Source organism: Heloderma suspectum, chromosome 1, assembly GCF_057233095.1.
Source record: "Heloderma suspectum isolate Gila_16-S chromosome 1, 16-S_ref, whole genome shotgun sequence".
In the NCBI taxonomy this organism is placed as follows: domain Eukaryota; kingdom Metazoa; phylum Chordata; class Lepidosauria; order Squamata; family Helodermatidae; genus Heloderma; species Heloderma suspectum.
This window is the reverse complement of record NC_139458.1, coordinates 219958974-219975044: the sequence shown is the minus strand read 5'-3', so window position 1 is coordinate 219975044 and position 16071 is coordinate 219958974. Positions and strand designations below refer to the sequence as shown.

General features: G+C 43.5%; 1 protein-coding gene across 1 annotated transcript in view; it reads left to right on the top strand.

Annotated features, from left to right (window-relative positions):
- ABCA12 (ATP binding cassette subfamily A member 12) overlaps positions 1–16071 on the top strand; it is a 201577-nt gene that overhangs the window by 51939 nt on the left and 133567 nt on the right. Inside the window, exons 8-9 of the mRNA XM_084830130.1 lie at positions 6285–10403; positions 14958–15073. Of these exons, the coding sequence (XP_084686256.1) occupies positions 6285–10403; positions 14958–15073 (4235 nt within the window). The remainder of the gene's footprint in view (positions 1–6284; positions 10404–14957; positions 15074–16071) is intronic.

Sequence of the window (16071 nt, the reverse complement as noted above, 5' to 3'; positions counted from 1 at the left end):
TATGGCTGGGTGTTCCTAGGATGTTTAGGAAAGCAGAAGTGACAAGCGCATAGAGGCAGCGCATGCACTCGCTGCTGTGTGGCCATAGCTATGGGTTAAACAACCCATAGTTAGCTGTTACATGTGAACCGGCTCAATGAAATAATTGCTGTAAATGGAAAATAGAAATAATGCATTCCCAAGTTATTCAGGGTCATCCCTCTCTCTCTCTCTCTCTCTCTCTCTTTTATAACGTTTATATATTGTTCCACATCTAGATAGATGCTGGAGTGGTGAACAATAAAAGACACAAGGTCTTTTAATGTTTGTTCCGGCATATGGAGAGATACAGAGCAGGCAGAGATAATAACTGTAATCTTGCAGAGATTACTGTAGTATTTCAGCCAATGGGCCAGTTCATATGTAGCATTCTTGGCTTAATAGACCATAGTTTGTTAAACTGGAAACATGTTCCCTGCTTGCTTCCTCCTGAAGCACATTGGCTTTGGTACAGCAATCCTGATCTCTTTAAACCAGGGTTCCCCATTACATCTGAAATAGGGAACTCTGGTTTCAATGTTGATTTACTAACCAAGATCTTAAACCATAGTTTTTGATGTAGTGAGGAACTCTAGTTTAAACAGGCCAGCTTTGAAGCACTGAAGCATGCAAGGAGAGGAATAAGGTTAATAAGCTGGGATCATAACATTTAAAAGGACCCAGTTACTCGACTAGAACTACTACTACTACTACTACTACTACTACTACTGAATTTTGCTATTTTAATGTATGCTAATAGAATATCAAAATTGGGCATGGGGAACCTCCACCCACAGGCTGAATACAGCATGTGGGGGTTCCCCATCCAGCCTACTGGGTTCCGATCAGCTACTAATGGGAGATGAGAGCTTTTCCTTGCTGGTGAGAGATGAGGGATAGGAAGCTGCTGAATAATTCAGTCCTGCTTACTTCTGAGGCTTGCCCTGCTGAGTAGACATGCAGAGGCTTGTCCTACTTACTTCTGAGTAGGCTTAAAATCAGTCCCCAGATGCAATGTGGCCACCAAGACCTTTCCCAGAGTGAAATTCAGGACTTGGACTGACAAAGATTCCCCACCCCTCATCTAATTGGATGGTTGTGGTTGCTTTTTGTGCTTTTCATAACAGATCAGAGAATCTGTAGTTTGAAGAAGTTAAGAGTCATGAATGTGTCATGTGGGAAGTCAAAAACACAAACCTGTGGTCCTACTAGGGTAGCTGCTTATGCATCACCCCCAAAGAGGAAATGCATCGCCAACAAAGAGGACAAAAGATAAAATGGATTTGCATAAATGTGCATGTGCTAATTTATATGTATAAATGCAAATTTGAACATGATTATTATATTTTAAATAGAAATACAATTTTACCATAGTTGGGAAGACTGTGACCAGACGAACGGTGGTCCTTGCCTGTTCAGTCTGCTGTCCAGGTGCTAACTCTTGACTTCAAGGCCCCTGCTGCTCTCCCTTCTTATGATCCTTTCTCACCATTGTGGTGCTTGGAAGCACACAGAGCAGGACTACAATCAGATGAAGTTAAACGTGGGCTGAGGAGTGCTATAAGCATGTATGAGGACTGACTATGCTACACACCTAACTGCGGGGCCCTGGACTTTAGCCCAGAGGTCCAGCCCCAACTAGGGATGCCAGAGAATTCTGCCACAGTTCTCAGTGAGGCCAAATACCAGTGCATTCTGCCCCCTGAAATCCATGGTGGAATGAAGTCCCCCTGCCCCGCAAAAGGCGCACAAAAAGGGACACCTACCTGCTGCTGTTCGCGCTGACTTGTGAATGGTGGCTGCGTCCACGGCTGCCTTTTGCTTCATCACTATAGCCGTGATAGGCTACATAAATACTTACGTAGCCTATCACGGCTAATGCAGGGATGCAATTTGCGTCCCTGCGGAAGCTGTGATAGGCTGCGTAAGTATTTACGTAGCCTATCACGGCAAAAAAAAGGGAACACAAATGGCGGCGGCTATGGCGGCTGCCATTTGCGTTCCCTTTTTTTTTGGCTGTGATAGCCTACGTAAATATTTGCGTAGGCTATTACGGCAAAAGAGAGGGGCACAAATGGCGTAGTGGCCACCATTTGCGTTCCCTTTTTTTTTGCTGTAATAGGCTACGTAAATATTTATGTAGCCTATCACTGCAAAATACAGGGATGCAAATGGCGGCGGCTACGGCAGACGCCATTTGCGTCCCTGCAGGCTGCCCAGTGGCCGGATGTCTGGCTGCAGGCGGCCCCGGCCGGCAGCTACACGGCATCTCTGCGGTGCGGAGCCGGCCGGAGAGAATTTCAGGGGGAGGGACGGAGCGCCTCCCTCCTACTGTGAATGTCATCCTTTGAAAAGGTAAGTGACTTTCGTACATCCCTAGCCCCAAATGAGAAGTCGTAGTCTGTTGCTATTGGTCTGTAGCAGAGAAAACATTTTTGTTTGCTCTGATGTTAAAAGAGAAGAAAGAATTTTCTGATTCTCTCTCTGCAACCATGAAGGAGGAAATTTTGCATTGAAAAATGCCAAGTTTCTTTGCAGTCAGTGTATTCTGTGCTCTGTGGAAAAACGGTAACAATGCAGATTCTTAGGGTGCAATCCAATACCTGGGAGTAAACTCAGTGGGACTTACACCTGAGTTGTCACATACAGTATTGTGCTGTTAAAGTAGGGATGTATGAAATTGCCCTCTCCACCGGGTTCCGCTGGGGGGGGAGGCGTGGAGCGCCTCCCCCCGGAATCCTGGCCGGCCGGCTCCGCTCCGCGGGGATTCCGCGGAGCCGCCAGCCAGCTCCGCCAGCAGCCGGACATCTGGCTGCTGGCTAGCAGGGATGCAAATGGCGGCGGCCATAGCCGCCGCCGTTTGCGTCCCTGTAGTCAGCTGTGATAGGCTACGTAAATCTTTACGTAGCCTATCACGTCTGACTTAAAAAAAAAAAACCACGTGCATATGCAAATGGCGGCAGCTACGGCCGCCACCATTTGCGTTCCTTATTTTGGCCCGTCTTAGTCTACGTCAAGATTTACGTAGACTAAGACAGCGAAAATAAGGGGAACGCAAATAGCGTAGCGGACACTATTTGCGTTTCCCCTTATTTTCGCCGTCTTAGTCTATGTAAATATTTACATAGACTAAGATGGGCCAAAATAAGGAATGCAAATGGCGGTGGCCGTAGCCGCCGCCATTTGCGTATGTGCTTTTTTCTTTTTTTTAAAGTCAGACGTGATAGGCTACGTAAAGATTTACGTAGTCTATCATGTCTTTTTTTTTTTTTTAACACTGGAAATGGTGGCGGCGGCAGCCGGTTGGAAGACTGGCTGCCGCCGCAGCTGCCGCCGCCCGGAAGATCCACCCCAGGTAAGTCTCGTCCTGCGGGGGATCCGCGGGGGGGCGAGGGGGGGCAGGCCGCTCCAACATGGAGTTTGGGGGGCCGAATGCACTGGCATTCGGCCTCACCGAGATCCGTGGTGGAATTCTCTGCCATCCCTACGTTAAAGTCCTTGAACAGAGGAAACTACCATATACTGAGTCAGATCATTGGTCCATCTAGCCCAGGACTATCTATACCAATAGGCAGTGGCTGTCCAAGATCTCTGGCAGAGGTCTTTATCATTATTAATTATTTATAAAAGTAATTTTATGCCACCTTTCCACACTGTCAAGGCAGCAGTAAGGAATGTATAATGTAGCCAGCTGGACTGAAGGTAGTGTGGAAAAGATGTGTTTTACACTCCTCTTTGGAAGGCCAGTAGAGAGGGGGAATTATGAAGCTCAGGGGGACATAACTGTGGTGTTCTTTCAAATGTTCTTCTGTGCCTATCATCACAATTAAAGTGGAAAGGTAGTAGTGCAAATTTTTGATTGATCTTGTTTATTTTTCTTTTGTAGATAAGAACAATTCAGTAACAAATGACATTTGTGAGCTCTCCCTTTATTGGAAAAAGAACTATACCTTATTTACTGAAATGGAAGATGCTTTGAGGTAAGATCAGAGTCAGAGCCAAGGTTTGTTTAAGGTGAAATTTGGGGTCTGCTAATGTGAATTTTGCTTATTCTGAAATGGGAGGGGAATAACTTAGCAACAACTGTGTTGCTTTCACTGGATCATCTGAGTATTTATCCAGGACTTACTGTACTGTTTAGGGCAAACAAGTCTACAAACCTATGATACATTGTGGCTTGGAGTGATGTTTACTCAGAGGTAAATCCCATTGCGTTGGGTGAAACTTACTCCCAAATAGATGTGTATATGATATTAGCCTATGACATTGACAACAAAATCTGTGACTTAGGGTGCAATCCCATTGATTACGCCCTCACCACTCAGAAGCCCCCAAACATGGGGGCTTCCAAGTTTCCTATGCCCTGCTGGGCTGAAACAACCAGGACTGGAGGAGTGGTGGAGATGATCTTCTACTGCCTGTCCTCTGTCTTGTGTGATTTTTGCTAGACAATTTATCCTGAGCCTCCTGCCCTCCCCTTCCTAGATGGGTTTCTTTCGCTAAAACACCCGTCTAGGAGGGAGAGGGAAGGAGGCTAGAGGATGATTAGGATAATACATATCCTGGCCTCTCCAGTCTCCTCCCCTCCTTTTCCTCCTTCTTTGAGGTTGCTTTTCTGACCTTTGGATCTGGGGTCATATCTCTGACTCCCTGTTTTGGGTTCAGAGCGCTGTCTTGGACCTTGGTGGGGTTTTCCAAGCTGTCCTATGGTCCCTGGACACTCTCATAATAGCTGCCCTCAGCCAGAACACCAAACTATGGTTCATTGTTGCATGTATGAAGCATGAACCCATGCACTTTTGCCGCCCCTCTCCTTCAGTGCATCTGCAAGGAAGCGATTGGAAATGTCCATTTCAACTAACCATGGTTTGTTGGCATGTGTGAACCAGAAACTGTGGTTAGTTAGGGAAATAAGCCAGATCAGAAACCATGGTTTGATGTTGACATGTTTCCCTAAATTATAATTAAGATTATTAACAGTTTGAACAGGTTCATAGGGGAGAAAACAAAATGTCATCAGTTAAAAATGAAAGCAAAAGCTTCCAAATTCCTCCAGAGAGCTGGCCCAGAGGAGTGGGGAGCGTTAGCTCATGAGCCTCAGGCATATACATGTATCTCTAAAGGCACAATCCTATGCATGTATAGACAGAAAAAAGTCCTACAACTCCCAGCATTCTCCAGCCAGCCATGCTAGGAGTTGTAGGATGTTTATCTGTCTAAACATGCAGAGGATTGCCCCCTTAACATCTAAATGCAGCCAATGTGATCCTGAGCAAAGTATGTATATACAGGAGCATCAGGAACTGTAACAGAAGTGAGCTATGACAGTGCTAAAAAGAAAAGCCAAAATCTGATGGCAAGGCAGATTTTTGTTTTAAAACTCTGTCTACCTTGGAGAATAAAACCAAATTTGTGGCAGAACTCTTTGTGGAGCATTTCACCTTCTTGGTTCTTAAGATAAATGATACACTGATAAATGCACTAGTTAAAAGAAGTGTTATGTGTATGTAAGATTAAGGGTGCAATCCTATGAAGATAGTTGGCAGCCTTCGAAATCAGAGGCGGACGAGCATCTGATGCAGGGTGGCTGGAGTGTGGAGGGGATCTTCATCTCTGCTCTCCAGCCACCCTGCATTTCTGCTAGAGAGGAAGTTTTGCCTGTCTAGCAGCGGCGCTTGGGAGGGGGCGGGAAGGAGGCTGGGGCAGCAATAGGAAATGTTGTATGGCCACTGTCCCAGTCTCCTTCCCTCCCTGTCCCTGGGAACTCCCCCTTTTCCTGTGTCTGTGCTCCATTTCCAAGCATGGAGATGTAGCCAGAACCATGCTGGGGGCAGGGCGGGGAGCGCAGTTTCTGGGTACTGAGGTCGGGCCTTGTTTCTGATGTTGGAGCCCAGAAGCTGAACAATCCAATGTCCCCCTAGGAGCTGTCTAGGGGATATAGGATTGTTCCTTAAGTGAACCTAAGAGACAATGTGTACTCTTCAGTCTAGCAGAACAATAATATACATGCCTAAGTCAAACCCACTGAATTCAGTGGGACTTTCTCCCAGGTAAGTGGGTATAAGGTTGCAGCCTAAATTGCCTTTCTGTTATTAAGAACAAGGAAGTGGACTCTAGGTCACTAAATCTTATGCCACAATAAATTTCTGCTAGTCTTTAAGATGCCACAAAACCCTTTTTTGTTTTTGTTACAACAGATTAATGTGGCTATTCCTCTGGAAATTTCTATTTCTAGTTTTCACTGAATTTGTATTTTTGCATTTTAGAAAAATATTCTCAAAATATGATTATGCTGGTGAAGACCTTGCTGGTGAAGTGGGCCATCTGTCAAAGGATTTAGAAACCATTAAGAAATCACTACAACTCTTCAAAGATTTACAAGAGAAATTTGGTACTGCTGAACTGAAAAACCTAGAGCTATTAAAGCAATTTGAGAACAAAACTATACTGAGATTAGCTAAAATTCTGCAGCAGCAAGCAGCAGGTGACAGAGGCAATAAATTAAGAGACCCATTAAATAAGGAAGAAATAAGTGGACTCCACAACTTCACATCTTTGCTGCTTCAGAATGGCTCCAATGGACTGGCCTTTTTTGACATAATGGCCCACCTGAAAGAAACTCAAAATGTCCACAACTTAGCTAGAAGCATTTGGGATCTAGCATTTTTAAATAGGACCAATTTTAACACCACAAGGTACTGGCAAACTATTAAAATGATAACTTCTCACAGATCTTCGTATGTGCCTGAAAAATTTAGAAGGTACCTACCTTCAATGCAAGAAATGTCATCATTGTTTGCAGATACTCTGTTGAAACCTACAACTGTTGAGAACTTTCCTGAGAAGCTCCTGGCACTCCAGAAAATCTTTGATATTATTGCAAATGTTAACACAAGTCACAACTACCTAATCATCTCCTTCTTGACTGACATGATGCAAAAAATCCAAAATTCAGTTCATGAATCCCAGTGGAACGAATTCAATATTTATTGGCATATTGGTGAAATAGTCAGGTCTGCAAAATGGAATGATACAGACATAATTGTCTATGGGCAGTTTTTAGATATACTTCACAAGGGTCTGTACATCCACCACAATGGGTCAGACCTTCCTTTGAAAATGGAACTTGAAAAACTGGCTAAATTTGTGAACCACTTACTGGAAGAGTATGGTGAAGACAGCATCAGTGGGGCAAATGTCACAATGGTTTTAGACGCCATCCTGAAAACTCTACATGTGTTAGAAGACCTGGAGGAAAAGTACATCAATGAATTAATTACTGTTAATCCACTAATGAACACCAGTAATGAAACTGTCCAAAGATTATTTCAAATATTCAAGGAAGGCATAGATATACTTTCTGACCCTAGGTTGACAGACGCATCTAGTCTGAAAAAAATTGATACCCTCTTCAGTTTTTCACACATGTTACTTTCTCAGGAGTTTTATAGGATGCCGGCATGGCATAATTCTTCAGCAGAAGCAAAAGTGTCAGAACTTTTGTATTTAACATTGAGCCCTTTTCTAAGGGGATATATCCAGGCCAATGAAAGGCTGCCGAACTGTACCGTCAAAGACTTCCATCTCATTGCTGTTGAAGTGTTGTTGAGCAATGCCACACTAAAGGAGGCCTTAAGAGGAAGCAACTGCAGTTTCCTTTTTACTGCCATGGACTTTGAAAACCGAACAACCCATCACCATACATTTATTGAATTGTTTCAGCTTGCAATAAGAAATTTAAAATCGATACCAACTTTTTCCAACGCATTTCAATGTCTCATCAAATCATTACAATTGTCATCAGGGTTTCTCTCTAAATGGAACAGTTTCTATAACTATAAGAATCCCTGGATACAAAAGATGGAAGATAATCTAACAGTGATCTCTGACAACCTGCCCCAAAGTAATCTAACCTGCCAAGTACCATTGTTTGGCAATATGGATGTTATAAATGAATCTTCTGGTGTACACCTTTTGAGTCATTTTATCCTGAATGAAACAGACACTCATGCAGAAAATGTATCCATCAGTCCATCAGTCTGGAACCGAGCACTTGTGTCTTTTATTTTGCTGCATAGTGAACCCCGTAAGAATGCTACTGTATCAAAGATGTTAGAAGTAAGCAAAAATGCTGTCAACCAATCAAAATGGAAACATTTCTCAAAGGTCTTGAATGAGGTTGCAAATATGTTGACTTCCAATCAGAATGTGACAAATGCAGAACAGTATGTTCAACTACTGGAAATGACAAGAAAAGCTCTAATTCTTGTTGGCACAGGATTAGCTCCCAATAAAACAGAAACACATCAGTTCCTTGAAAACTTAAGTTGGGGGATGAAAGCTTCCTATTTAGAAGAGGTACTTAGTTTGTTAAAATTATCATTCAATGCAACCTCTGACATCGATTTCAAAACTTATTTGGGAAGACTTTTTAATACTTTTTCTCCACCTATTGATGTACTTGCTCAAAGCCTTTTGTACATTAATCCTCATCGGGAAGAAACCAAGCAGGCATTAAACTTAACTACAACTATTTGGAATAATTTGTTTTTAAATAAGACCAATTTTACATTAGCAACAATATGGAGAACTATCCAAAAGGTGATGTCTTTGACAGCTCCACTGTTTCCTGAGGGCATATTGTGGGATTTTGATGAAACACAGCAAGTCCTATTGCAGTTTTCAAATGTTCTGCTTAATTCTACAGCCACCAAAAACATTTTGGAGCAGCTCTTATCCCTTCAGGATACCTACTTTAGCATAACAAATATAAACATGAGTCATAACTATCCCTTGATTGCTTATCTTTCAGGAATAATGCAAAAAATCCAAAATACCACTAACAAATCCTGGTGGAATGCGTGGAGTGCCTTTGGACATATTCGTGAACAGCTAAGATCCATGAAGCTGAATAGCACAAGCCTAGATACATACAGGCATTTTTTAAATATATTACACCAACATCTATCTGAACATTATAATGATGATGGTCTTCGTTTCAGTCTAGAACTGGAGAAGTTGACTAGACTTTTATCCCATGTACGACAAAGGTATGGTGAAGACGACTCACAAAGTAACATCTCAGGAGTAATCAACACTGTCCTCAGGAATCTGTTATTTCAGAAAGACTTTCAACACCGATTTAATATCAGCCGATTAGAAACAATCCCTCCATTGCCCAATGATAGTAATAAAACAATCCAGAGAATCTATGACGTATTGAGGCAAGGGACAAGAATACTTTCTGACAGCAGATTGAAAGAAGAAACGGATAAAGAAAAAATTGCCACCCTGTACGGTTTTTCACACTTTCTGTTTCAAAAGGAGTTCAATGAATCTTTGTTAGGACAAATTACTTCAGCAGAAACAAAGATAGTGGATGTCTTGCATTTATCTCTGAGTCCTTTCTTAGATATTAGGAATCATAGAGCTGGAAGGCTACAGAACTGCACCGCCCAAGATGTAATTCACATAATACTTCAGATGCTGTTTAAAAATGCAAGCCTCCATGAGTCCCTGAAACAAAGCTATTGTGAATTACTTTTTACTTCCAGGGACTTTGAAAACAGAACAATGGCCAATCAAACATTTACTGAATTGTTCCAGTTCTCAATACAACACTTAGGCCAGACATCAGAAATACCAAGTCAATACACAAACAATAATGAATATTTTTCAAGTGCATTGTTATGCATCATCAGATCACTGCATGTTTCTTCAGCCCTACTTTCAAAAATGGACATCCTCTTCAGTTTTAAACATCCTTGGATACAGGAGATTTACAGAACTCTAGCAACAATTTCTAAAGAGCTACCTCCAAGTAATACAACTTGCTCAATCCCATTCCTTGGTGGTATAAATAATACAGTCAAGGATAATCTTTTATATTTTGTCTTTCCTTTCTTTGCTAACAAAACAGAATTTTATGAGCAAAAGTTTGCTGACAGCTTAGCAGATTGGAATAATGTGTCAGTGTTCTTCAAACTGCTGCGGGATTACTTTCCTCCAAATGCTCTCATGCATGGAACCGTTAACATGGCTGAGGAAGGTTCCTCCAGTGAATTTGGGTGGAATCTTTTTTCACAAGTCTGGAGCATGGCCTCCAGATGGAACCTTACAAAAACCGAGTATGCCAAACTTGGTTTGAAACTAATGGACAGGGCTCTGGGTCACCACAAGTCAGCTTCAAAAATGCTTGATGCCAGTGTTCATATTTACAGTGAAATTATGTCTTTGAATTTGCTGAAGGAGCTAAAAGCAGATCCGGAATATCAATTTGACCATATTGCACATCCTTTTGGCATGATTGCCAAAACGCTTTTCAATAAGACTCTGCTTTGGAATGAATGGGGACAAAGTCCATCTCCAAACAACTTGATTGCACAGTAAGTAATCAATCTAATACAACTTATTTCATATGTTCAACCTTTGCAATAATTGTAAAAGAAACTATTTCTTTGAGACAATCAGACTGGCATAAGAAGCAGCATAATAAATATTGCAGTAACCAACTCGATGCAGAAAGACCTATATATTTAATAAATGTACGAGTCACCTTTTTGCCTAATAGGGTTTTTTTCATCAGTTGTCAGGCTAGCTTTCTACAGGCCAGAGAGGGGCAAATATGCCAGGATCCTGAGGTTACTTTTCCATAGGGTCTTTAGGGTGGCCAGGTGTCCTCTGTTTTGGAGAGCTGACAGAAGAGAGTCCTCTATTTGAAGGTGTCCTGTATTTGAAGACACAATTGCGCTCATTTCACATGCCAGCAAGGTGATGCTCAAAATCCTACAAGCTAGGCTTCAGCAGTATGCGAACCGAGAACTACCGGAAGTACAAGCTGGGTTTCGAAGAGGCAGAGGAACTAGAGATCAAATCGCCAACATTCGCTGCATCATGGAGAAAGCAAGAGAATTCCAGAAAAACGTCTATTTCTGCTTCATTGACTACGCTAAAGCCTTTGATTGTGTGGATCACAACAAACTGTGGCAAATTCTGAAAGTGATGGGAGTACCAGACCACCTTACCTGTCTCCTGAGAAACCTGTACGAGGGTCAAGAAGCAACAGTAAGAACCAGACATGGAACAACCGATTGGTTCCAAATTGGGAAAGGAGTACGACAAGGCTGCATATTGTCACCCTGCTTATTTAACTTATATGCAGAGTACATCATGAGAGATGCCGGGTTGGATGAATCAGAGGTCGGAATTAAGATTGCTGGGAGAATTATCAACAACCTCCGATATGCAGACGATACCACCCTAATGGCAGAAAGCGAAGAGGATCTAAAGAGCCTCTTGTTGAGGGTGAAAGAGGAGAGTGCAAAAGCTGGTTTGAAACTCAGCATTAAAAAAACTAAGATCATGGCATCTGGCCCCATCACTTCCTGGCATATAGAAGGGGAAGAAATGGAAGCAGTGACAGATTTTACTTTCTTGGGCTCCAAGATCACCGCAGACGGTGACTGTAGCCATGAAATTAAAAGACGCTTGCTCCTTGGGAGGAAAGCTATGGCCAACCTAGACAGCATAGTAAGAAGCAGAGACATCACCTTGCCGACAAAGGTCCGTCTAATCAAAGCTATGGTTTTCCCAGTAGTAATGTATGGCTGTGAGAGCTGGACTATAAGGAAGGCTGAGTGCCGAAGAATGGATGCTTTCGAACTGTGGTGCTGGAGAAGACTCTTACGAGTGCCCTGGACTGCAAGGAGGTCAAATCAGTCCATCCTAAAGGAAATCAACCCTGAGTGCTCATTGGAAGGACAGATAATGAAGCTGAAGCTCCAATATTTTGGCCACCTAATGCGAAGAGAAAACTCCCTGGAAAAGACCCTGATGCTGGGAAAGACTGAAGGCAAAAGGAGAAGGGGACGGCAGAGGATGAGATGGCTAGATAGCATCACGGATGCAATGAATATGAACTTGAGCACGCTCCGGGAGAGAGCGCAGGACAGGAAGGCCTGGCGTGCTATGGTCCATGGGGTCACGAAGAGTCGGACACGACTGAACGACTGAACAACAACAACAACAACAACCAATAGTCCACATGTGGTTTCTCCTCCAAGAGCCTAAAGGAGGGAGAGCCCAGGGGCCTTGAAGTAGCCCATCAGCAGTTAGCACCGTACAGCAGACTGAGCAGGCATACAGGTCACCTGGTCAGTCTTCTCCACTGTGGGGAGACACATTGCATTTCTGGTTAAATTATTGTTATTCTTTCCAAATTTGCATCTATACATATAAATTTACACATGCAGATGTGATGCAAATTGTTGTCCTCTTTTGTCCTCTTTGTTGCTGATGCATTTCCTCTGTTTTGGCGCTTCGTGAGTGGCCACCCTAGGGTCTTCAGGGCCCCATGTGGTCTCTTTCGAGGCTCTGAGAAGGGGAGAGACCATGCTTCAACCAAACAGGAAGTGACCCATGTCCACTTTCTGTTGAAACAGAGCATACCCTTTTCCCTTGCCAGAAACTGGGAAGAGGCATCAGCAGCTCACCAGGGGATTTACAAGGCTTTACTCAGCACAATCCTGTGCCGACTAGTTGGAAGTAAGTCCCACTGTGTTCATTGGGTCTTACTCCCAAGCAGGTGTGCAGCCATGGTAGCTGAAGGGCAGTGGGCAGCATGGAGGAGCAGCGAGGCGAGTGCTAGAGTGAATGACTGCATTTAGCAGCTGTCAAAGGAGCTGTCAAAGGTTGCCACGACTGAGGGAAATGGGAGGGAAAAGAGGGGAGGCATGTAGATCAGTTCGAAAAAGACTCTCTGTGACAAAGAGAGAGTCCCTTAGCTATGGCAACCTTTGGCAGCTCCTTTGGCAGCTGTCAGATGTAGCTGCGGCTAACAGAGAAGGGAGGTGGAATGCACTTTTATATGAAAAAGGGGCACTACCGATTCGGGGTGGGCAAGACTTGAAACCCTGGGGATCACCTGGGTAAGTGGGTGATCTTGAGTGCTTTTCCTCACCTGTCAAAGTGCTCAAGTTCACCCACTTACCCAGGGGATCCCCAGGATTTAAAGGGTTGCCCCAACCCTTGGGGATCCCCTCCTTCTTGTGCACCCCTCCCCAAGTTGGCAGCAATCAGTTTTCATAGAACAGTGCATGCCACCCTCTTTTTCTCTTCCAGCAGTAACTGCTTCTAGTTTGACAGAGTGCACTTCTCTGTGAAAACTGGTTGCTGAGGGCAAGTGGGTATTCTTAGCAGGGCACCCCCAGGGTTCAGGGCATTCCTTTGAACCCGGGGGATCCCCTTGCTAAGGGGGTGATTACACCCTGTTTTCCCACCTGTCAACTGTGCAAAGCCATCAAAACAGCCTATATACAGTGTAGCCTTGGCTGTTACCTTGTATGTTTGACCATTGCAATGTACAAGGTTTCAGCCGAGGCAAGCCTCTATATTTTGGGTAGCCACAGTTGTGCAAGTGCACAACTGCAAAAAACCAATTAAGGGAGGCATTTGTGTGCAGTCCACTGGGCTGGGGAAATATGAAAAAAAAATCCCAGCCTCGTTTTTGCACAAAAAAAGAAAAAGGAAAAAAAGGACCCTGTCCATGTCCGGGATTGCAATTGAACTTGGTTCTGCTGCCAAGTCCCCTGGGATGCTGGGCAGAGCCAGCTGAGGACCATGGGGGAAGGAGGGGCGAAACAACCCCTGCCAACCCCAATCATCTGTCGGGTGCACAAACCATGCACTGTGGGTTGTTTGCAAAACAGCCCAAAGTGCGTAGCTTGTCACCCAGGATGGGTTGACGTGGTGTGTGAATGCACCCAATATGTGAGTAGAACAATGATTTACATCTTCATCCTCACCCAGGAGGAAAAAATAAAAAGGAGAGAGTGTACTGAATGCAGCTTGTCAAAAGAGAGTTGTCTTGTGATCCGGAATGAAGACAATTATCAAAAGAAGGAAGAGATATTTGATCTAAACTAGAAGAATCTGTATGTTCTAATTTCCCTTTGAAATCACTGTTGCAGTCTAAACGTAAACATATTTACTAAGAACTAAGTTTCCCTGGTTTTTCAGTAGGACTTTCTCGGTAGTTAAGTGTGCTTAGAACTGAAGCCTCAGAAAACCTAAACTTGCTTACTAGGAAGTAAGTCCCATTGAATTCAGTGAGACTTGCATCTGAGCAAACCGGTTTAAGATTGCGTTAATGATCCATTGAGTTCAACTGATTTTTAGTCCAGTTAACTTGCCTGTGTCAGCATCTTTCTGTTGTGCTAGAGGTTGTGACCAGTGGCTCGGCCCTCACTCTTCTAGCCCAAGGTACACTCTGGAAGGGCCAGGGGGATCTTAGTGATGGCTTTTTCTGACCCTCAAAATCGATGAAGTTTAGAAATGACATTGAATAAAGTTATAAATGAAGCGCCATACTGGGGAATCTGCTCAATTGTGGCTGCAATCCCAGATGGTGTAAATCTATATTAGTTTTACTGAAGTAAGTGGAACTCAGCTTATTCAGGAACTAGGAGGGTTATGATGTGTGGCGTAGTCGCTAGAGTGCTGGACTGGGAGTCAGGAGATCCGGGTTCTAGTCCTCACTCGGCCATGGAAGCTCACTGGGTGACTTTGGGCCAGTCAAAGACTCTCAGCCCAACCTACCTCACAGGGTTGTTGTTGCTGTGAGGTTAAAATGGAGAGGAAAAGGATTATGTATGCTGCCTTGGGTTCCTTAAGGAGGAAAAAAGGTGGGATATAAATGTAACAAAATAAATAATAAATAAATTTGTAGAGTTGCTAAAAACTTTACTTCCCCGATGCAAAATTCAGGATTTAAGCTGACTTTGCCCCACTGGCTCCAGTCTAAGTGGGCTACAGATTTTCTTTTTGGACTTTCATTGCAAACCACTCTATAATGTATGTTGCTTCACACTTAAGAAGTTGACCTCTTTCTTTCTTTCTTTCTTTCTTTCTTTCTTTCTTTCTTTCTTTCTTTTTTGTCCCAGGTTTTTATTTTCAGAATTTGAAAATGTCTTCTTACAGATATCACCTAATAATGGCTTCAGACCGTACTTGATTTGCATAATGAATGTGTCTGAATGGCTAGATAGTGAATTGTCAGGTAATGTATGTTTTGATAATAGCATGTATTTTACTTGGTTTTGACTGAACAATAACAAATTGAGTGTGCCATGACCACACTGGCAGAAGTATGTTCCTGGACAAAAGCCAGGAAGCTACAGAGCGATCAGTAGGACTCCCCCCAAGCTTTTTAGGAATTGTGCACCTGCCATTCACACGTTACATATTTATACCACAGTAAAAGCTGGGGCCCATCTATACGGAGACGTTTTCCAGTGCAATTCAATGTAACACTGTGTTTTCATCCATTCGGATCTGCTCCTCCCATGGCGCATTCAGCCTATCATACATGAGAAAAAATCCACTTTTGTGGGACAGACTGCATGAGAAACTGCATTGGTTTGGGCATATGTGGGTGGAGTCTCGCAGCATCAATTAGTCATTAAACTTATGCGCAGCTGACTGAAAACAAAAGGCAAAGCAATCCCCAGTTCCCCACACCTCTCTCCCCTCCTGTGCTGAGTAAGTGCAATTAAAGACAATGTGATTTACTTTTGAGTAGACATTTTATCTGGGCTGTTTTCAGCTACTTGTTCCTTGAGGCCATTAATCTTATGTGAATATGCGTACCTGCATGAAAAAAAGAAATCTCAAAAGCAATGTGCTGACTTTTTTGGGAGTAAGGCTCATTTGGGAAAAAGCAAAACACAATCAGCAGAGGGCGAAGCCAACTCTTCTCCTCAGGCCTAACCTTTGCTGGTGCAGCTTTCCCTTCCTCCTTGTAGTGCTGCTCCCCCCAGCCACCACCAAAGCCAGTATCACAAGTTGGGGTCATGCAGACTCCCAAACCACACTGAAGCCGGCGCAACGGGAAAATCTATCACAAAATGACTTTCCAAAAATGTGGGCTCTATGGCATGAAAACCCATGGTTGCTGCAGAGAAGGTGGACTGTCATGTTCCATGACTGTGTGTGAGGTGAAGTAGCACCAGAGTAAATCTCCCCATGTAGATCCAGCCCTGGTGTAAATCTAGTACA